We start from the raw sequence: 23,999 nt of genomic DNA on the forward strand, positions 1-23,999 counted from the left end.
ATTAGAGCATCAGCCCGCACACCAAAGGGTTGCAGGTTGGATTCCCCATCAAGGGTATGTACCAGGGTTGCAGGTTCAATACCCACCCTAAGTTGGGCTGCTTTTAGGGGTCTATGTGTGTGTCTCTCTCTCACATCAATGTTTCTCTCTAGCGTTCTCTCTCTCTCTCTCTCTCTCTCTCTCTCTCTCTCTCTCTCTCTTCTCCCTCCCTTCCGTTCTCTCTAAAAAGCAATGGAAAAAAAATCCTCAGATGAGGATTAAGAAAAAAAAAATGCTTGTAAATCAATAAGAAAAGTTCAACAATCCAGAAAAGAATGGGCAAACCTATGAATTAACACTTCAGGGAAAAGGAGGCATACAGTAGGGGAAATGCAGAGGCGCTGATAATACTGTGGTTGGGGAGGGTGTGGAGAAAACGGCACTCACATGCCAGTGGTGGGACTGGATGTTTCTACAACAGCAGCGGTGAGCAAATGGAGAAAAGCGACATTTTAAAAGCACTTTTCCTTTAACCTAGCAATTTTATTCCCAGAAATTTATATTATAGTTATATTTACTCATGTGTGAAATGACGTATGGATGAGAATATTCTTTGGGGTCCTGGCTGGGTAGCTCAGTTGGTTAGAGTGTCCTACGGCTACGCCGATGTTGCAAGTTCAATCCCCAGTCGGGGCACATACAAGAATCAACCAACAAATGCATAAATAAGTGGAACAACAAATCGATGTTTCTTTCTCTAAAAATCAACCAGCAAATAAAACTAGAATATTCTTTGTGATAGACAAAGACTGGGAACGGCTGATATGTCTATCAATATAGGTGGCTGGTTATATAAATTATGGTACATCCATACAGTGGAATAAGAGGCAGCCACTAACAAAGAATGGGGCAGCTCGAAGGAAAAAGCTTCAAGATGTATTGTTAGGTTCAAAAATATAGAGATAACAGGATGTCTAGTAAGCTACTTTATTTTTTAATATATTTTTATTGATTTCAGAGAGGAAGGGAAAGGGAGGTAGAGATAGAGACATCAAGGATGAGAGAGAATCACTGATCGGCTGCCTCTTGCACGCCCTGTACTGGGATCAAGCCCACAACCTGGGCATGTGTCCTGACCGGGACTCGAACTGTGACCTCCTGATTCATAGGTCGACGCTCAACCACTGAGCTACACTGGCCAGGCAATAAAAACGTTTTTTAAAAAGATAGTCTTATTTTTTTAAAAAGCAAACCAGAAAAGTAAATTAAAAGATGGAACATTACTTCATTATAGAGTATTTTGTTTTTCTTAGAGTTTCTTATCACCTTTTGTTTTTTTCTTGTTGATAAGAGAATAATGTGCCTCTTCAAGTTTGTCTGTCTTCTCAATCATACTTCACACGGTGAGGTTTCTTTCTTTCTTATTCCCTCCTCCTCCCCCAGCAGGAGCCCTCTGTCACTCTGTTCCAATCTGGACAACTTACTCTCCAGGCTCGCTGCCCATGTGTCATCCCCGGACTCACCTTCTCCTAGGTTGGCTCCAATTCCTCTGCATCCCATGTCTTTTGCTTTGCTTGAGTACATTCTCAAGAAACTCTCTAAGAATGATGCATGGGATATACATTTTTTATTCCTAGGTGTATCGGTCAGATACTGTGTGGGCCATCAGTGTGTACCCTCAACATTGTGCAGGCGTTTCAGTGTTGATGCCTTTTAGGGAAACAACTTGTCACAGCGTTGCTACGGAGACCGAAAACTACCACTTGCTTCCATCAATAAGCTTGGTCACCTTCTTAGTGGGAAATTAGCAACAAAAGAGAGAGAGTCCCAGGTTTCTGGGAAAGGAGCCTTTATTAGGAGAGAGATTCTGTTGAGTTTGGCACCTTATTTCAGATTGAGGAGTCACTTTCTTCTTGGGTCAAGGTCAGCAGAACAAGTGAGAGAAAGATATTTCTTACACAGGCTCTCCCAGGAATAGAGTAAACCCTGGTCCCAGCTATCTTTCATGACCTGAGTGTAAAGCAGGTTCTCCATGGCCGCATGAAGGGACTTCTGAAGGAGAACGTGAGTGTGAAACAGGTTTTATTACCAAGATTGAAGATATTCATCTGTTAGCCTCTGTGACCTTTCACAACTAGTCAAGGTGCTGAGTTAGAAAGGTTTTGTCTGGGCTCACTAGTCAAAGACAGCCTGAGGGGGTCATCAGCCCCACAGGCAGCCACACGGTGAATCAGGACAACACATGGGCATTTCGTCGGTCTTCCTGCTCCCCAGGCGTACACAGCTCTTTCCTATCTTGGTGCTTCATGTATTTACTAATCTCATTTCCTCTACCAATAAAATCTTCTCTAGTTCTTAGGGGCCCACTCTTCCTACAAGACACAGCTATGAAACTCTCTCTGATTTTCTTCTCTTAAACGTCACTGTATGTAGTTAGCGTGATCTTTCAACGTCTCTGTTTTCTTCAGGCACTCAATAGTCCTGTGACGATTGAATTATCTTATGGGTAGTCTCGGGTGGGTTTCTGAACCTTCCTAGATGGATGTTGTACTAAAGATGGTAGGTTTGGAGAAACGTCACCTCTTGTACATTTTTAAAGAAAATGACCTTGGCCTCAGAAAGAGGCAGTTAGTTGGAAATTCCAACTGCCTGCCCTTCAGATTTTCCGAGCAGGCTTCTGATCGGGGCAGCAGCTGATTGGCTGTTACCAAAGTTAAGTGGACTCCTAGACCAGTAAACTGAAAATTCAGCTTTTCAGGACTTCTTTCTCAACTTTTGTGGGAGAAAGCTTGGGAAAACACAAAATATAAAAGTGCAACCAGTCGGGCATCCCATTAGGAGGGAATTACAGTAAGAAATAAGGACCCCCATAGTATGAGTTTACAATATATAACTGTTCTATGAAAGTGGAGTAACTGCAAATGGTGGGGGAGGTGGGTTCTTTCTTTGGGGACAATTCCCAATATTTACCTGGTGCCAGAGAAGAAAAAATGCCCAGATATGTGACTTATATCTGACAATTATGTAAAACTCATAATAATTATATGGGAATGATAACTGGAGGTAATTTAACTACTAAGAGGCCAGGAGGCAAGTGTGATGAGGATAAAGAAGTTGCTTCGGTGTATAAAGATATGGATTCTGAGCTAGTATTTATTACATGCTTATTCATTGTAAAGTAGCTATTAGATGTTTTTAATATATTATATTCATATTTTTATATGTTTTGATTGTTGATAGCATTACAGATATTTCCCATTTCCCCCTTCCTCCCAGCCTCTACACACCTCACCCAGGTCTTCACTATCCTAATTCTCACAATGACCCTGTGAAGTGTTCTCCCTACTTTACTGAATAGGAAATGAGCTTGTAGAAGTTAAGTCACTTTCCAAAGATTCAACATGTCAGTGGGCAGGACTGATCATAGCCGAAGGCTGTGCCTTTTCCTTACCATGAGATGATTATTGAAGGAAGATAGTACCACACTGAGAAAGTTATAATATTAAGAATGAGACTGATGTATGTATGGAGCAGAATTATGGTGGATGGATTTAGCTGTTTTGGTGAGAGTTCAAATCTAATCATGTATTTTATATCTTCACTTTTTAAAATTTTCACTTTGTGGCATCTTTGTATGCTGACTAGATCTATTGAATCTGGAGAAGTCGGTTCTAAACTACCTTTGCCACTAGCTAGTAACAGACTTTGAACATTTTACTTCATGCCTCATGTATCAACTCTAAAGTACTTTCCATCTCTAAATGTATATCTGTGTGTGTACATATCTATAATAATAAAAGTGTATTTGCTAATTAGACTGGACGTCCTTCCGGACAACCTTCCAGCTGAAGCTGTGGCTGCGAGGAAGCCCAGGTCCTGGGTGCCAGAGGGAAGCTGGTACTGGCAGCCGGGGGAAGGAAGGCCTACTCTTGCACGAATTTCGAATATATATATTGGGCTGAATAGCTAAAATAAGGAAACATGAAGCTGGTGGCATAAAGAACCCAAAGATTGCACCTTAATAGTCTCTCTCTTGAATTACGTTTTCTCATGTTTCCTTTTTCTTAATGCAAGCATTAAAAAAACTTTTCAAAGTAAGTTTTTAGTTCTTTGGTCAAAGATAGAGACAACCAAATCGATGCAAATAAAATTAGAGATTTTAAAAAGTATTTATTTGAGAAAATTGACGTGGAACAACTTTGAGGATAACTTAATAACAGATCATCCAGCCCAGTTGGTGTGGCTCCGTGGTTGAGCATCGACCCATTAACCAAGTCACTGGTTTGATTCCCAGTCAGGGCACATGCCCTGGCTGTGGGCTGGATCCCCAGTGGGCAGTCATGAATAAGGCAGCCAATTGATGTTTCTCTCACATCGATGTTTCTATCTTTCTAACCCTCTCTCAAAATAAATAAATAAATAAATAAATAAATAAATAAATAAATAAATAAAAACATGTTTTTAAAAAAGAAAAGATTTTTTTAAAATTAAAATAAAATAATAGGTTATTCACACTGGGGTGTTGGAGCATAATACATTTTAGTCAGTTTTCCAGGGGTGAGGAATGCTGAGGGGTTCTAATGGTGTTTCATCACTGAACTTGAATGTTTAGCAAAATAATACAAGATTGTCCTGGTAAGGGCACTATTTCAAAGTTTGACTGTGATAACCTCTCCATTTAATTTTAAATTTATTCCTACACCCCAAATATAATTAAGTATAGCACCATGCTGATGTAATTCTGATGAACCATTTATTTCCTCTTCCCTTGTGAAAATAAGTTTTCTTTTAGGTATAAAAAAATGCACTTCAAAAAAATTCTCCCCTTTGAGGATAAATGTGATGGAAGGAGATTTGACTTGGGGTGGTGAACGCACAATACAATGTACAGATAATGTATATAGAATTTTACACCTGAAACCTATATAATTTTATTAAGCAACTAGAGGCCCGATGCACAAAATTCGTGCTAGAGTAGGCTTTCCTTCCCCCAGCTGCCTGCACTGGCTTCCCTCTGGCACCTGGGACACGGGCCTCCCTTGCAGCCCTGGCTTCATCTGGAAGGACGTCCAGTCTAATTAGCATATTATGCTTTTATTATTATAGATGTCACCCCAATAAATTCAATAAAAATTCTTCCCTAACTATGTGATAAGGACCGTGACTTTCAAAATCCAACACTGTTTGAGCTTTCATTGTCAATTAAATGCACTGAATCAAGCACATCAGGTTTGAGGGAGGAGAAAACATCAGTTAAATTTAATTTGCTCAGCAGTTGTCAGGAGCCGCACAAGATCTGGATTTTACTCTCCCCACAACTGAAAAGTCGGTGTGTTCCCATTTCTTGGATGCTGGCAAAAGACAGAAGACCCCCTTTATCACAGGCAAGGTCTTTATCACTCACAGCAAAAGCAGCAGCCAGGCATCAGCATGCTGCTCACTCCAGTTCCCCCCGCCCCTGAGGCCCATGGAGTGGCTATCTATTATGGGTGGTGCATTAATTTACCGGGGCCACTAAGCAAAATACCACAGAGTAGGCAGTCTTCAACAACAGAAATCTATCGTCTCACCGTTCTGGAGGCTCCGAATTTGAGATCAAGGTGTTGGGACGTGGATTCCTTCTGAGGGGCACGAGGGAAGGATCTGTCCAGGCCTTTCTTTGGCTTGTAGATGGCTACCTTCTCCCTGTGTCTTCACATCACCTTCCCAGCGTCCAAATTTCCCTTTCTTATAAGGACGCCAGTCATATTGGAGTAGAGCCCACCCCAACGTCCTCATTCTAACGTAATCACCTCTATCACGACCTTTTCTCCAAGTATAACCACATTGTCAGGTACTGGGGTTTAGGACTCCAATATGAATTTTTGAAGGGGCGCAATTCCGCCCATAACAGAGGTTCGCTTACACACATAGTGGGCGCATTACAAGAGAGGAACACTGACCTTGGGAGAATCACCATGGAAACAAGCCTGCTCTTGTTCAGGGAAGAGAGCCTCGTCCCTCAAGTTTTCTCAAGGCAAACACAACTCAGAAAAGGCGTGAGCGAAGAGTGGCCAGGGCCTTGCATTTTGGGCGCATGTGGATTGTCTCTCCCAAACACACTGCAGTCAGAATCTCAGATTGAGGTACAGCTACACTGCCCTCGCGTCTTTAAGTCAGGTTCTGTGTGTACGCAGCTATAGAATTGATCACGTCTCTCCAGAAGCTATCTGCATTGAAGAAAAACCTGAGCCATACCTCTTTAGTTTGCAATAATTATACTTATAAATATCTTTAATACCAAGTAGGGAGTCAATGTAGAGCTTAGTCATTACTATGTTGCCTGCTTTTGTCACATAAATATTTTTAACTTAAAGGAAGAGGTGTTTCTAGACTAGGTAGCTGTTTAGAGCAAAGGAACGCAAAAATATGTTCAGAGTTATCAAATGGAAATAATTCTTATTTCTTCCAACAGATGGAACTGCTACTGTCATATGGTATAATTTTGCTTTTGAACACGTTTGATTTTTCATCAGGAATAATATATAATAGTAAAGGTAAGTTTACGACTCTCTTACTCTCCATTTTCTTCTCAGGAGTTCTTTATATCCCTTCCTTGCTAACAGTTACAATATTTGTCTTTTAGTATTTCTTCATTGCCATCTCTTCCGCTGTTCCAAGATATTATCTGTTGTACTCTGGTTCAGAGGTTTCTAATAATACCACTGTGAATGTGTTGTTAAGTTGTGTACGTAGAGACTTTTCTTTTGTTATAGTATTTCATTACTTAGAAGTCATAGACTCTTTAAAATTTAAGGAGTGTTTTATATTTGTAGAACTTTATTTGAATAGATCTTTTGAATAGATCTTTTTTATTTTCCATCCATGAATAGTTGCTGGTAGTATGAATTATAAACTGAATTATAAGGCTAGTAGGTTAAGATGGAGAAATTTTCCTGATATACAGTGACCTTTGAACAACATGGAGGTTAGGGGAGCTGACCCCCTGCAATCCAAAAATCTGAGAATAACTTTTGACTCCCCCCAAATTTAACTCCAGTGGCCCCTCGGTATCTGCAAGGGATTGGTTCTAGAACCCCCATGGACACCAAAATTCACAGGTACTCAAGTTCCTTCTATGGAATGGTATAGCTTGTAGAACAGCAGTTCTCAACCTGTGGATCACGACCCCTTTAGCGGTTGCCTAAGACCATCCTCCATATCAGATATTTACATTATGATTCATAACAGTAGCAACATTACAGTTATGAAGTAGCAACGAAAATAATTTTATGGTTGGGTCACAAATGAGGAGCTGTATTTAAAGGGCCAGAAGGTTGAGAACCACTGGCTCTAACAAGATAAAGAGAGGATGGCCCTTAGACACAGAAACATCTTGATTCTACTCTGACTACTGTTGTGAGTTGGGTGACCTTTGAGCAATGCCTTAATCTTCCTGAGTCTTGGTTCAATCTTTTTTAAAGAGGAGACAATAAGTCATATGGCACACAATGGCATGTAAACCCAGAGTCTGGCTCGAAGTATGTTACGAAAAGGAGTTAATTTCCTTCTGTTTCGCTGCTCTTCCTTTAAGGAGTTTATTCATTAGGCAATGGAGTGTCAATAAAGATTTTTTAAGAAGCAGATAAGTGATTTGGACTTTAGAATCAAATTACAGCTTTAAAAAATAGATCTGGCCCTAACCGGTTTGGCTCAGTGGATAGAGCGTCGGCCTGCGGACTGAAGGGTCCCGGGTTCGATTCTGGTCAAGGGCATGTACCTTGGTTGCGGGCATATCCCTAGTGGGGGGTGTGCAGGAGGCAGCTGATCGATGTTTCTCTCTCATCAATGTTTCTAATTCTCTATCCCTCTCCCTTCCTCTCTGTAAAAAAACAATAAAATATATTCTTTAAAAAAAAAAAATAGATCTGGCAGCATTGTCAGGTGTGGGCAAAATAAATGTATGGGATGACCTTGAAAACTGTTTAACAGTATAACCTCAGAATGTACTTAAGCCATATTTGTGATACTTGTATTAGGGTTTTCAGAGTCCCCTCCCTTTCATTAAACTACTAGAAGCCCAGTGCACGAAATTCATGCACTCGGGGGGTGGGGGGTCCCTGCGGCCCAGCCTGCACCTTCTCGCTGCAGTCCAGGAGCCCTCAGGGGATGTCTGACTGATGGCTTAAGCCAGCAGTCAGACATCCTTCGTGCTGCCATGGAGGTGGGAGAGGGTCCCACCACTGCCACTGTGCTCATCAGCTGTGAGCCTGGCTTCTCCTGCTTTGAGCAGGATTGGGCTGAAACCGGCTCTCGGACATCCCCCAAGGGGCCTGGGATTGTGAGAGGGCGCAGGCCAGCCGGGGGTACCCCACTGGTGCACAATCAGGGCTGGGGAGGGACACAGGAGGTTGGCCAGACGAGAAGGGACCATGGGAGGGCTCCAGGGCGTGTCCAACCCATAGATCAGTCCCGATCAGCTGGACCCCAGCAGCAAGCTAACCTACCGGTCAGAGCATCTGCCCCCTGGTGGTCAGCGCACATGATAGCGAGCAGTTGAATGGCCTTAGCATATCATTGGCATATTATGCTTTGATTGGTTGAACGGATGGCTGGACGACTGGACACTTAGCATATTCGGCTTTTATTATAGAGGATGGGAATGTCTTATCTACAGTTCTAAGAAGGGCTAAAGCTACTCTATTTTGATTGGTCATCGATTCCTCTACCTGCTCCTAAAAATCCAGCTGTGCCTTCAAATTCTTTCTGCTCAGACCCACTTGCCACTCAGACCTTTGAGGGCAGGACCCCAGGTGACCCAAAGCTGGGAGGCACTCATGGGAAGCACTCATGCACTTTTTGCGCCAGAAAATTTGGTTTGTGCAGGACTCCAACATAGCCCCCTCCTTCCCATAAAACCATCTCCTATCCTCTCCACCAAATCATCTCTTGTCTTTATCCAAGCAGGAGTCTGAGTTTATACCCCGAATTAAAGGAATACATGCTACATTATTCAGTGGTCCCATCAAAGCCTCTTTTCTCAGGTTAAAGGTAAGGAGAAGGACGAGAGGATTCTGGAAAGGTAGCAGAGCGGGAAGCACCAGGAGTCCGTCTGTCTCCCCTCCAACTGTGCTGGCAGAGTCTGTCTGATGTAACTATTTGGAACCCTGAAATCTCCTGAAGGCTTGGACAGTAGATTGTAGTTAATTTTAGTCACTGCCCACTCATCGCAGTAGAAGCTCCCCACTCACCCACCACCCTCACCCCATGGCAGGCAGCTGTGCGGTGTTTCTGGGGCAGTTGCACACGGCGTGCAGAAGCCAGGGGAGGTGAAAGGGACCGTGTCTTGCAGATATTGGGGCTGTGTGCCCTGTTTGCTGACTGCGGCCGCTGACCGTGGAAGCAGGCAGCCATGTTCTTAGCCACCCACCCCCACCCTTTTGTAGCCAGAACCTCTCCCTCCCAACATAAAAGTGAATAGTAAACAAAATAACAAAAAAAGCAAACACTGCGGAATGGGAAGAATCTGATTTATAGAGTTAACCCATAATTAGATTCAATTGTTTAGTTTTCAACAACAGCAACAACAAACCATAAGGTATACACACATAAAAAGAAAACAACAACAACAACAACAACAAAAAAAACACACACAAGAAAGCATGGCCCATTCAAAGGGAAAAAAATAAATCAACTGAAACTTTTTCTGAAAAGCAGATCTACTATGCAATGGCTTTAAAACAACCATCTTAAAGATGTTCAGAGAACTAACGAAAGAGGTGGAGAAGGCTAACAAAACAATGTATGAACAAAACAGAAATATTAATAAAGAGATAGAAAACCAAAACAGAAACCAAAAAAGAAATTCAGGAGCTGAAAACAATAACTGAAATAAAAAATTCACTAAAGAGATTCAAAGGCAGATTAGAGGATGTAGAATAAGGAATCAGTGAATTTGAAGATAGGACAAAGGAAGTTATTGAGGAAGCTAAGAAAAAAGATTGAAGAAAAGCCAAAAGAATAAGAACCTGTGGAACACCCATCAAATGGACTAACATATACATTATGGGAATAACAGGAGAAGAGAGAGAAAGAGGCAGAGGGAATATTTAAAGAAATAACTGCTGAAAATGTCCCAAATTTTATGAAAGGCATGAACATAAACATTCAGGAAACTCAACAAACTCCAAGTAAGATGAATTCCCAGAGTCCTACCAAAGACAGAGAATCTTGAAAACAGCAAGAGAGAGCAAATCATTAAATACTAAGGATTCTCAATACGATAATAGGAGATTTCTCATTAGAAACTTTAGAGGCCAGAAGTCAGTGGACCAAAATATTCAAAATGCTAAAAGAGAAAACCTGTCAACGAAGAGTTTTATACCTGGGGAAACTGCCCTTCAAGAATGAGAGAGAAAAATGAGACATTCTCAGATAAACAAAAACTGAGGGAGTTTGTTACCACAAATTTGCCCTGCAAGAAATTCTCAAGAGTGTCCTGTAGGGCGAAATGTAAGGACACTAGACAGTAAATTGAACCCATATGGAGAAATAAAGATCTCAATAAAGGTAAATAGATGGGAAATTATAAAAGCTAGTATTTTTGTAACATACTTCTTTTTACATGATTTAATAAATTAATACGCTTTTAAAAAATTTATTAGTGTAAAAGTTAGTATTATTGTAACTTTGGTTTGTAACTCAAGATCCTGTATTCTACATAATTTAAGAGATGAATGTATTTAAGAATGTTAATTTATGTTTTGGGGCACACAATGTATAAAGATGTAAATTTGTGGCATCAGTAACTGAAAGGGGTGGCGATAGAACTGTAAAGGAGCAGTTTTTATGTCATTGAAGTTAAGGTGCTATGTATTCCAATTAGAGTGTTTACCTTTTAGGATATTAAATGTAATCCCATGGAAACCACAAACAAAATAGATAAAGAGCATACACAAAGGAAATTAGAAAGGAATTTAAATGTTTAACTATAAAAAAATCAACTCTCTCTAAAAAAAAGACAGTAATGTAGGAAATAAGGGTAAAATGTTATAAGGCATATAGAAAATTAAAAGCAAAATGACAGAAGTCGCTCTTAATTAGTAATTACTTCAAATGTAAGTAGATTAAACTCTTCAATCAAAAGAGAGAGATAGGCGGGATGGATAAAAACACACAGGATCTGTCCTTGTTGGTGTTGTTCAGTGGTTAGAGCGTCAGCCTGCCCACCCTACGGTCACAGGTTTGGCTCCCAGAACATTAATGTTTCTCTCTCCTTCTCGCTTCCCCTCGCCTCTCCCTCCCTTCCACCCTCTCTAAAAGTCAATGGGGGAAAAATATAACCTCAGGTGAGGGTTAACAAAAGCAAATAAACAATAAAACACACGTGATCCAACTTTGTTGTGTATAAGAAATTTCCTTTCCATCCAGATAAGGAAAAGGGCTCTTCCACGCCCCCCCCACCCCCCTTTTTGCGAGAGGAGTCACCTTCACATTCATAGCTCTCTATGAAAACAATTTTTTTCCCAATCTCCAAGTCCTCTCCCTTTCATATGCTCACAAAGTTGAGAAGCTTAAGAGTCAAACACGGTTTTTTGCCCACCTCTGAAAAATCTGCACTGTGTCCTTGTATATGATATCGTTTATTTTAGTGTTCAGTCCAACCTTCCTTCTTCCTATCCTGATTTCGTATCTCTAAAAAGAAAAGTGGTAGAAGATTTAGAATGTTATCTGGAGGTACATGAATACAAAGCATACAATTACCGCTGTTATTCTTTTAAAAATATGTTGTCATTTTTAATGGACATTATCCTACCAGTAACCCAAGATATATATATATTTTTTCGTATTGTTCAGTTGACGTCTTGAAACACTTTGATTGTGTCAACCAAGGATTGTCCGCAAAGAATGAAATGCTCAGGTTGTATCTTACTTCAGATGACTTGGTAAGGCCCACTGATAGCACGCTGCGACCTTTCACCTTCCTTTCGGCTCCACGTGCAAAACCAGTCCACTCGCCTTCCACTGGGTTCGGACTCAGGGAGGTAACATTCTGTATAAGTAATCATGATCACCGGAGCGGTGAGCCGGGGTGCTTTCCCACGGGGGCGTGTCTCACGACGTGGAAGGAGGAGCTCCTCGGACCAGAAGATGTAAGCAAACGTGTGGGAAATGTGTTTAGAAGGTTAGAGTCGGACACCTCGCAAGGGGAGGGCCACTGGGTCACGGGCGGCCCGTTAAAGCGCGTAGTCCCGGGGTAGACACCTGCTCCAGGCCGGCTCTGTATCGACCTGTGTCATCACCTGATGATCCGTCCGTTGTTTCGCCTCGCAGCGGACCTAACTTGCCCTGTTTCCCTGTGTGCTTTCTCTGTCCCTGTGCGTTCCTACGCCTTGTTGCTGCAGGCCCGCCCTTCTTTTCCCATGCCTCCTGCTGTTGTATCGCAAATCAGCTCAGAGAGATACGAGACGCCTGAATGAGCCAATTAATGAGGGGTCTTTACTCGAGCGGGCCCAGAGGGAGGTGTTTCCCAAATCTCTGAGCAAGCAAATAGAGGAAGTTCTCTGTATTTATACCTTTTTGAGCCCTTTGTCTGCAGATTTTACAAAGAGCTCTGTGTAGGTTACTGTTGCCGACAGTTTGTAACCGTGAATGCATAATGGACCAATACTTGGCATAAGAATATGGGAATGACTCTCAGTATCAGCATTAGCCTGTTACGTCAGAGGGCTAGCTTGCAAGGTCAGACCACTAAGTTTTTACCTTTTTCTATTATTCAAACGAAAACAGTTATTTTACAGACTACGGGACTATCGGAAAATAACAGAGTTGACCTACAGAATAAGAGGCTAAGAATATCAAAGTAGTTCACACAGCAGTTTCAAACAGCAGTTTTCCAAAGGAGGAATTGCTATGCTTCACTGCTTCGAGTCCAGAACATTTTATTATTTCTGCTTGGTTGGTTCCTGTGGCCAGGCTGCTCAAACTGCCATGTCTGCCTGCATTTCAAGTTTACCCTCTCAGTAATACTTTCTATTCCATCCCGCTTGGATTAGGTAAAATATTTTACTTAGCCACTGAGTGCCCTGGGCGGTTTTGTTTTCTTTAAAGATGCCTCCTTCTTCACTTTTTTAAAAGATCAGCTATAACGATCTTCATTTTTGTGTGGATGTGATTTATACTTTTGAAGTTGGATAGATGTAGCCTGGTAGACAAAGAAAAGTATCTCACTGACCTTGAGAAAGAATCTTTCCTTTTTATATAACAAGTGCCACCTTACAGTTGTTTTGAATAAGAGATTATTTAATCCCTTTGATTTAAATAATGGCAGATTTAAAACACATACACACACATCAAAATAAAGTAAAATATACTATTAAAGTAGTCATGTAGCAAATGCTACCAAAAACGTAAGTTAATAAATAATGCACGGATTGCTTAAAAATCTATGATAAATATAATAAAAACAAAGAAAAACACCCACAAGGGCAAATATATTTAGCCCAAAGTCTGCGTTGACTTAGTTCCTAGTTTCTTCGTCATATGCCAAACATATATTAGTGTTTTTAATTTTTATTGATAATTATTGTGAAGCTCATGCCCTTTGAGTCAAAAAATGCCTTTCCTATTTGTGATTATATATTACTAGAAGCCCACTGCATGAATTTGTGCACGGGTAGGGTTCCTAGGTCTGGCCAGCAATCAGGGCTGATCATGGCCTTCTGGCTGCCGGCCGGGGCCTTCCTTCCCTGGCTGCTGGCTGCCTGTGGGGCCTTCCTTCATTCCGCGTCACCCCCTGGTGGTCAGCGCATGTCATAGCGAGTGATCAAACTCCTGGTCTCCTGGTTGAACTCCCGAGGGGACACTTTGCACATTAGCCTTTTATATACTAGTATATACACTAGACGCCCAGTGCATGAATTCGTGCATAGGTGGGGTCTCTGCGGGGATTGAGCCAAAACTGGCAGTCTAATACCGCCTGCCACTCCTACCTGCCGCTCCTGCTCATCCCGGCCCCATTGCGCCTGCCGCGGGCTCATACCCAGTCAATCCCAAATGGGAGAGGCTGGCACCGCTGCAGCGGCACTCACCAGCCATGAACCCTGTGTCTGGCACCCATCCTGAAGGTGGGGGGGTGGGGGAGGAGAGGAGCCAGGATGCAATTGGCCCTCCAGGCAAGCAGTGGGACACCCTTGCCGGCCCAGGATCCAGATCCATCCTGCTGATGTTCACGTCAGGTGTCAGGAGCCACCTGGAGGCTGCTTTTATATTGTTTCTTTCTTGTGGAGCATCTAGGGAGGGGAGGCTGGTCTGTCAGTGCCTGGCTCGTTCTCCAGAGATTGGACCTGCAGGACTACTGAGGGAGTGAGTGGCTCCCTGCCGGGCTGGTGGGCCTCAGGGATGGGTGGGTCAGCTGAGCAGCACTCCCACTGTGGGAGTGCACTGACCACCAGGGGGCAGTTCCTGCGTTGAGCACCTGCCCCCTGGTGGTCAGTGCACATCAAAGCGACCGGTCGTTCTGGTTGTTCCGCGGTAATGGTTGCTTAGGCTATTATTGTATAGGACTAGAGGCCCGGTGCATGAAATTCATGCAAGCGGCTCGGCCCTCGCAGCTGCAGCTGCTTGCCTTGGCCCTCACAGCCCCGGCTTCGTCCGGAAGGTAATCCGGAAGGTCGTTCGGCTGTCCAGTCTAATTAGCATATCACATTTTTATTATTATAGATGGGAAAAGAAGGGCTTTAGAGGAAGAGAGAACGGCCAGCCCTGGGTCAAATCTTGTTCCTTCCGTGTATGGTCTGTATGCCGTGGGGCAGGTCACTTAAATTCTCTGATCCTCAGTTTTGTCCTCTGTAAAGGGGAATTATAACCTGCTGCTTAGGTGGTTGTGATGAAGTAGATCTAGCAGTGGTGTTAGTAGAAATAATAACTAACATGTATAAACTACTTATGTGTGTCAGGCATTTTTCAAAGGTTTTGTGTTCATGGTGACACTTAATCTTCTGTAAGATAAGAACTGTAGAGTAGTACTGAAGCTACTTGGGTTTACTGTCCGGAGCCTGTAAAATAAAATGACGAAAGACAGATTAACTGGAGAGAGAAAAAGATTTTCTTTATACACGCAATGTGTTTAATCATGGGAAAACTCAATGATAAGCAATTCAAAGGGGTGGTTAGAATGGGGGCTTACGTATATACCATCTTAACAAAGAGCAATAAATGGTGGAGTGTGACAAGACAAAGGAAAAGGAGTGTGGGTTTTTCTTCCGACCAATCCCCATTACATTGTAAGTTCCACGAGGGCAAGGATTTGTGATTTTTGTACACTTCTGTTCTCCCGGCACTGTATCGCTGCCTAATTTGTAGAAAGAGCTCAGTAAATCTTTTTAGAATGAATATGTCTCCCCACTTAGCTAGGTAACGTATCCAAACTATGGGAAGAAATAAATGAATTAAAACTCTTAGTATCCATCAGCATTTGTGATTGCTACACTTTTACATACCTTCTTAAAACTGGGAAATACCCAATCAAATGCAGTAAAATGAGTTTTGCTTTATACATTTGTTTCTTTTTTATTTCGACACAAAATAATGATTTTACTAAAATAGGGATTTCTACATGTGATAGCATATGGCTTTGAGTCTATGTTTATTAAGTGTAATAATTTTTATGACCATTTCTATGAAAGAGATTATTATAAGGATTGATAACATTTATTGTGACGCTAGCATAATAGATTACTGAGTTCTGAAAGTGAATTTTTCAAAATAGACTCTCTTCCAAGAGACTAGAATGACTAGAGATAGCAGTCTTTAGCAGCATCTACTTTTCATAGATTTTTTTCTCACTTTTAAATTAATGTAATACCCTTTTCTTCATTGAATTGTCATTACTTGTTTGTTTTTCCTCTTTCCTAAAGAGAATCCAGTGTATTTTCAAATCTGACAATAACTTTACTTCAAAGGACTTTCTAAGTGTGTTCACATCAGGAGGAGTTGTTCCCAGCTTGAAAATCATAAATAGTACATATGCTGGCATCTTCCACTTTAATTTAAAGCTGGTAATTACATTTTATTTTGTTCTGTTTAATAGCATTAATAAGAAGCATACTCTTCTTAATAGGATGTGTTGTTGTTGTGTGTTTTTTTAAAAATAGCTAGTCCAGTAATATTACATCTATATATTTTAAAATTCAAAAATAATGTTATACTTTTTGCTTTAAACAGTCATATTTCTTAAAAGAAATTAAGAGAAGAAAAGAAAAACTATACATGGTTGTTTGCTATTTACCTACATATTTGCTATTTGCACTGCTCTTCATTCTTTTCTATAGATATAAGTTGCCCTCTGGTGTCATATCTTGAAGAACTTTTAGCCTTGGCCAGCATTGCTCAATGGTTAGCGCGCTAGTCTGTGCACTGGAGGGTCGCAGGTTTGATTCCTACTGAAAAGCATGTAGCTGGGTTTCAGGTTCCTTACCTGGCCTGGTCAGGGTGCATGTGGGAGGCAACCAATCAATGTGTGTCTCTCATTTCTCTCTCTCTCTCTCTCTCTCTCTCTCTCTCTCTCTCTCCCCCCTCCCTTTCACTCTCTCTAAAAATCAATGGGGGGAAATAGCCTCAGGAGAGGATTTAAAAGAACTCCTTTTAGCATTTCTTACAATACAGGCCTGCTGGCAACAATTCTCTGGGATTTTTTCCCATTGAGCATGTTTTTATTTCACCTTCTTAGGAACGCTTCATTAAGACATAATTTACATACAGAAATTCACCTCCTTAAAATGTACCATTAAATGGTTTTGAGTATATTCATTGATTGTGCAACCTCTGTGTTTTCTCCTAAAAAGTTTCTGATTTTACCTTTTACATTACGGATCCATTCTGAGTTCATTTTTGTGTGTGGTGTGAGGTCAGGGCCCACATCATCCTTTCACATGTGCAGAACCAGCTGCCCTAGCACCGTTTTTTAAAAATATTATTGTTCTTTTTCTACTGAATTGTTTTGGCACCTTTGTTGAAAATCGCTTGACTGTAAATATGAGGTTTTATTTCTAGATTCTCAATTATACTGTATCGCTGCTCTATACATTGATATATATATATATATATATGAATTTTTTAGAGAGAGGGACAGAAACATTGATTGATTGCCTCTGGCATGCCCTCCCCACCCCCACTGGGGATATATTGATTCTTTTTTTTTTTAATGTTTTTATTGAACTAAAAAAGAGAGAAAAAAAAAACATCAATTGGCTGCTCCTTGCATGTTCCCTACTGGGGATCAAGCCCACAACCCTGGCAAGTGCCCTGACTGGGAATAGAACCAGAGACATTCTGGTGCATGGGATGATACTCAACCACCTGAGCCACACCAGCCAGGGCCCATACATCTGTTCCTAAGCCGGTACCATGATGCCTTGCTACTATTGCTTTGCAGTAAGTTTCGAAATCAGAAGAATGAGTCCTACAACTTTGTTCTTCTTTTTCAAGATGGTTTTTGCTAGTTTCCATAGAATTTCACTAGTTTTCATCTGAATTTTAATATGAGCTTGTCAATTTTTGCAAGGAAGTCAGTGGAAATTCTGATAGTGAGTGTGTTCAACCTGTAGATCAATTTGGGGGGTATTGCCATTTTAATAATATTAAGTCTTCTAAACCATGAATATCGGATATCTTTTTATTTAGTTTCTTTTTTCATTTCTTGCAACAGTGTTTTGTATTTTTCAGAATCTAAGTGGTGTACTTCTTTTGTTAAATATATTCCTAATATTTTATTCTTTTTTATACTATTGTAATGGAAATAGCTTTCTTAATCTCATTTTCAGGTTGTTATTTGCAAATATATAGAAATAAAATTAATTCTTGTATATTGATCTTGTATACTGCAACCTCGCTGAACTCATTTATGAATTCTAATAGTTTTTTAGTGGTCAGTTTAATGTAGTATACATTTCTAAGAATAAAATTACTGGTAAAAGGGTATATGCATTGGATGTTTTTGTTTTATTTTTGTTTTTGAAAGATAGAGTGTAGCCCTAACCGGTTTGGCTCAGTGGATAGAGCGTAGGCCTGTGGACTCAAGGGTCCCAGGATCAATTCTGGTCAAGGGCATGTACCTTGATTGCGGGCACATACCCAGTAGGGAGTGTGCAGGAAGCAGCTGATCGATGTTTCTCTCTCATCAATGTTTCTACCTCTCTATCCCTCTCCCTTCCTCTCTGTAAAAAATCAATAAAGTATATTTTTAAAAAAGATAGAGTGTAATATGCCAAAGTAAGTGTTGTTATTAACATTGTAAAAAACTGTTTTCTGATGTCTTTTTTAATTTAGGTCAGTGATCAAATTTACTGGTTGATTGATATTCCCAGAAAAAACATTACAAAAAGTAGAGGTAAGAGTGATCTGAATTAATTATTATAATCATGGGTCTGGATTGCCAAGTTTAGCAAATAAAAGTATTTATTATATTACAAAATTGTTTGCTATCCCATGTATGACCTAAATGTATGACCTAAATATAGGTCATACTAAAAATTATTTGTGTTTAACCTGAAATTCAAATTTAATTGAGATTTCTGTATTTTTTCTGACTATTTTTTTATAGATTGTTCTGACATGTATAACATTTATATTATTCCTTTCTAGAACTTGAAAATTAAAGTACTGAGGAATTTGTGCACCAATTAATTTTACTGAAACTGAATCATTAATCTTAAAATGTTATAGGCAATAATATATAATATGTTATTTTACTATGGAATCTGCTATTAAGTGCTAGCTTTTGTGCTTATTTGCCATTTGGTGAATTATCTACTTAAATCTTTCTTGTTATATATTCTATATACAAGTCCCTTGTCAGATATATGATTTGCATATATTTTCTGCCAGTCTATGACTTGTCTTTTTTCATCTCTTAAGAATGTCTCTTGAATATCAGGGATTTGAATTTTGATTGAGTCTAATTTATCAGATTTTAATTTATGAATTGCATTTTTTGGCATTATAGCTAAGAAATCTTTGCCTAGCTCAAGTTTATGGTTCTGAGTTTGGTATTTAAGTTGGTGACTCAACTTGAGTTAATTTTTGTACCTGACACAAACTGAGGTTCATTTGGGGGGGGTGGCAGAATATGGATATGTAATTATTCCAACACCATTGTTGTTCAAGTTCTTTGTCTCCATTAACTTGCTATTTCTGAACTCTCTATCTTTTACCAATACCACGCTATCTTGATTACTTTAGCTTCATAAAATGTCCAACTAGCATAGAGAAATAAACATTCAAGCACTGGAATAAGCCTGGGGCTATTTTTTCAGGGTGGGACACAATCACCTTGGTCACTTATCTAATAGATACGTCTTCTTTCCCCAAAGTCACATGGGTTTTAAAAGCCACATAGCCCTCTTTCCTGTAACTCTTCAGAGAATCCTACTGCTGTTCTGAGTTCTGGAATAGCAAGTGAGAGCCCATAAACTTCCTGAATACATTGGTCTGGAGTTTTGGCACTGAACTCTTCAACTTCCGGTTCTGGATCTACCAGATAACACAGTGTACACAGCCTCTTGGCTGTTCTATATGCATCTTTCACTAACTTACCAACATCACCCGTGAGGTTAATACTCCCCATGTGTTTAGGGTGAGCAGGATGGGTACTGCCACCAAACAGAAATGTGTGCTGGGTAACCAGCAGGTGGAAAGAGATGCTGTTGGTATAAAACCAATCTGGAAAATATCGGATATTACTTTCCATGAAAGTATCAAACGAATACTCTTCCTGGTATTTCAATCATTCCATGTACCATTTATAGGACCCACATCATTATTTCTATTTCTGACTTTAATTGAGACATAAAAAGTGATCCAAGACGTGTGGATCCTCAGGGCTCTTATTTTTATGTTTTGTTTTGTTTGTTTCTCTTTATTGATTAAGGTATTACATATGTGTCCTCATCCCCCCATGGGCTCCCCACCCCACCCCCACTCATGCCCTCACCCCCCTGGTGTCTGTGTCCATTGGTTAGGCTTATATGCATGCATACAAGTCCTTTGGTTGATCTCTCTCCCTTACTCCCACCCTCCCCTACCTTCCCTCTGAGGTTTCACAGTCTGATCAATGCTTCTCTGTCTCTGGATCTGTTTTTGTTCATCAGTTTATGTTGTTCATTATATTCCACAAATGAGTGAGATCATGTGATATTTATCTTTCTCTGACTGGCTTATTTCACTTAGCATAATGCTTTCCAGTTCCAGCCATGCTGTTGCAAATGGTAAGAATTTCTTCTTTTTTACCGCAGCGTAGTATTCCATTGTGTAGGATGTACCACTGTTTTTTAATCCACTCATCTGCTGGTGGGCACTTAGGCTGTTTCCAAATCTTAGCTATTATAAATTGTGCTACTATGAACATAGGGATGCATATATACTTTCTGATTGGTGTTTCTAGTTTCTTGGGACATATTCCTAGAAGTGGGATCACTGGGTCAAATGGGAGTTCCATTTTTAGTTTTTTGAGGAAACTCCATACTGTTCTCCACAGTGGCTGCACCAGTCTGCATTCCCAGCAGCAGTGCACGAGGGTTCATTTTTCTCTGCATCCTTGCCAGCACTTGTCATGTGTTGATTTGTTGATGATAGCCATTCAGACAGGTGTAAGATGGTACCGCAATGTCGTTTTGATTTGCATCTCTCGGATGATTAGTGACTTTGAGCATGTTTTCATATGTCTCTTGGCCTTCCTTATGTCCTCTTTTGAAAAGTGTCTATTTAGGTCCATTGCACATTTTTTTGATTGAGTTGTTTATCTCCCTTTTGTTAAGGTGTATGAGTTTCCTGTAAATGTTGGATATTAAACCCTTATTGGTGATAACATTGGCAAATATGTTCTCCCATGCAGTGGGCTTTCTTGTTGTTTTGTTGATGGTTTCTTTTGCTGTACAGAAGCTTTCATTTTGATGTAGTCCCATTTGTTTATTTTCTCATTAGTTTCCTTTGCCGTAGGAGCTGTATCAATGAAGATACTGCTTCGGCATATGTCTGAGTTTTTGCTGTCTGTGTATTTCTCTAATATTTTAATGGTTTTTCTGTCTTACGTTTAAGTCCTTTATCCATTTTGAGTTTATTTTTGTGTATGGTGTAAGTTGGTGATCTAGTTTCATTTTTTTTTTTTTGCATGTATCTGTTCAACTTTCCCAACACTGTTTATTGAAGAGACTTTCTTGACTCCATTGTATGTTCATGCCTCCTTTATCACACCCTTTCTTGATTAAAAACCCTCAGCAAAATGGAAATAGAGGGATCATACCTCAACATAATAAAAACCTTATATGACAAACCTACAGCCAACATCATATTCAATGGGAAAAAACTAAAACCATTTCACCTAAGAACAGGAGCGAGACAGGGACCCACTTTCACCACTCCTGTTCGACATAGTACTGGAAATGCTAGCCATAACAATTAGACAAGAGGAAGAAATAAAAGGCATACAAATTGGAAAAGAAGATGTAAAACTGTCATTATTTGCAGATGACATGATGCTGTACATAGAAAATCCTAAAGACTCCATCAAAAAATTATTAGACTTAGTAAATGAATTTGGCAATGTAGCAGGATACAAAATTAATGCCAAGAAATCTATGGCATTTTTATACCATTAGTGAACTTTCTGAAAGACAGATTAAAAAAATAATCCCATTTACCATCGCACCAAAAAAATTAAGATACCTAGGAATAAGCTTAACTAAGGAGGTAAAAGACCTGTACTCGGAAAACTACAGGACATTGAAAAAAGAGATAGAGGAAGATATAAACAGATGGAAGAACATACCGTATTCATAGATTGATAGAATCAACATCATTAGAATGTCCATACTACCCAAAGCAATCTATAGATTCAGTGCACTCCTCATTAAAATACCAATGGCATATTTCACAGACCTAGAATAAACTCTCCAAAAATTCATCTGGAATAATAAAAAAAAAAAAGACAATGAATAGCTGCAGCAATCCTGAGAAAGAAGAACAAAGTAGGAGGGATCTCAATACCAGATATCAAGCTGTATTACAAAGCCACTGTTCTCAAAACTGCCTGGTACTGGCATAAGAACATATATGTAGACCAATGGAATAGAATAGAGAACCCAGAAATCAACCCAAACCACTACGCTCAATTAATACTGTTATGTTTTAAAATTTTTATATTTCATGAAAGTTATGCATATGCCAACTTTAATCCAGTCCTATTGAAGGCAAGTTAAGTTCTCCATCAGAAGACTGACTTCCCTCATTGTTTTATCCAGTTGCACAAGAAGCTCCATTTGTAGAAACATATATGATGTTTCTCATACCATTGCCCAGAGTCCAAAAACTGCTTGATAAAGAGTAGTGACAACAAGAGCACAAATAGTAATTAATCTTCTTGGGTACCAGGTGCTTCAGTAGTCACTGGAAGAGCTATATCTTTGCTGTGATATAGATCCACCTCAAGGCATGGGTGGATATGAGCACTTGTGCAGCTAAGCTGTTTGGACCAGGCATGTTGTTCATTGGTGCACCCTGGTTTCAGCCTTGGCCTCAGTCTTGGCCTGTGGGTGCAACTGCAGGGGCCCCCAGGCTGAGTTCATCATCTATGGCTTCCCCAGGTACCACTCATACTTTTAACTCATCTATACTTTTATATTTAAAGTGGATTTCTTAGAGTTAGCATATAGTTCAGTCTTGATTTTTACCTCTAATATGAAAATCTGACTCTTCATTGGTATTTTTAGACCATTTACATTTAATGTAATTGTGGGTATGGTTGTACTAAATCTCCCATCAGGTTGTTTTCTATTCATTCCGTCTCTTCTGTTTTCCTTTTCCTTTTATGTCTTTATTCATATTACTTATTTTTTATGATTCCATTTTGTCTCCAGTATTGACATATTATTTGTGCTTTAAAGTGTTCTTATTGTCAGCCCTAGAGTTTATACTATGTATTTTAATTAATCACAGTCTACTTTTAAATAATATTATACCACTTTACCTAAGTGTATAATTTTCTTTTTACAAAGCCATGACTGCTCTTAGAGAAAAATTATGATCTAAAATATTATCTGGATTCATTGCTGTGGTGATAGAACATTTCACAATTCTTTTTTTCTTATTGTATCATCAAAATATTTATAGGCAGACTATAGAAAAATATATATAAATGCAATCAAAGTGATTGAGAAATGAAGGGTCATCATTGGTGGTAATGTTCATATGGTCTTAAATTTTACCAACATGACATACTAAAGAATAGTTAATGATTTGCCTTTTATTTCCAAATAGATATTGCAGCTGTAGAAGAATGGTTAGTCAGAATTTATTTACAACATGGATTAAATACTTACACTACTGAAGGAACCCTGTTGGATAAACTCCGAGGTAAATGCCAGCAGATAAAAGTAACATGGGATTTGTAATGTTCTCTCAACAAATCTTGTAACCTACTTAATGCCTAACTCTGTGCTAAGTACTAGAGATAAATAATTAAGAAATGATCATGACTCTGATCATGATCCTAATGAGGCAAAGAATTAAAAACATGTGGGTGATTGTTAAGAGAGTGCTATAAAGGGCGCTATAGAAATATGGAGATGGGCTTTCTCGATAGCCACCACGCAGGTCATGATAAACAATGGCTTTCTAAAGTCAGTTCTTGCATCTTTTATAAAGACGTTTTAGAAGGTACTGTTCATTGCAGCAGCCTTCTTTAGGAGGACCACCAGCAAAATTTCTTGTTCAGCCTTAGTAAGAACATTTCTTTTTTTCCATGAAAAATCGGTTGCTTAATTTTAAGGACATAAACACTGAGTGATATAACTGACGAGGTTTCTTTTTCCCCGCTGTCTGACTCATAGCCCGATTTTTAAATCAGCTATACGCTATAGTATACATTTTTTAAAAATCCTCAGTCCTAGATTTTGTATTTATCCTCACTTTCCTTTTCACTTTATTCATTCACTCTCACTTTAATAAGGTGCTATGCAGAGGAAACATAAATAGTACATTTTATGAAC

The 23,999-nt window shown here is 39.7% G+C and overlaps 1 protein-coding gene across 1 annotated transcript in view; it reads left to right on the forward strand.

Annotated features, from left to right (window-relative positions):
• Positions 1-6,433: 6,433 nt before the first annotated feature.
• Positions 6,434-23,999, forward strand: part of CATSPERB (cation channel sperm associated auxiliary subunit beta) — a gene marked incomplete at both ends in the record, with an annotated part of 106,065 nt that continues 88,499 nt past the window's right edge. The window contains 5 exons of the mRNA XM_081084991.1: positions 6,434-6,515; positions 7,019-7,104; positions 15,876-16,016; positions 18,286-18,346; positions 23,269-23,364. Of these exons, the coding sequence (XP_080941117.1) occupies positions 6,434-6,515; positions 7,019-7,104; positions 15,876-16,016; positions 18,286-18,346; positions 23,269-23,364 (466 nt within the window). The remainder of the gene's footprint in view (positions 6,516-7,018; positions 7,105-15,875; positions 16,017-18,285; positions 18,347-23,268; positions 23,365-23,999) is intronic.

The sequence above is a fragment of the Myotis nattereri genome (genome assembly GCF_964212035.1).
Source record: "Myotis nattereri genome assembly, chromosome: 1".
Classification (NCBI taxonomy): Eukaryota; Metazoa; Chordata; class Mammalia; order Chiroptera; family Vespertilionidae; genus Myotis; species Myotis nattereri.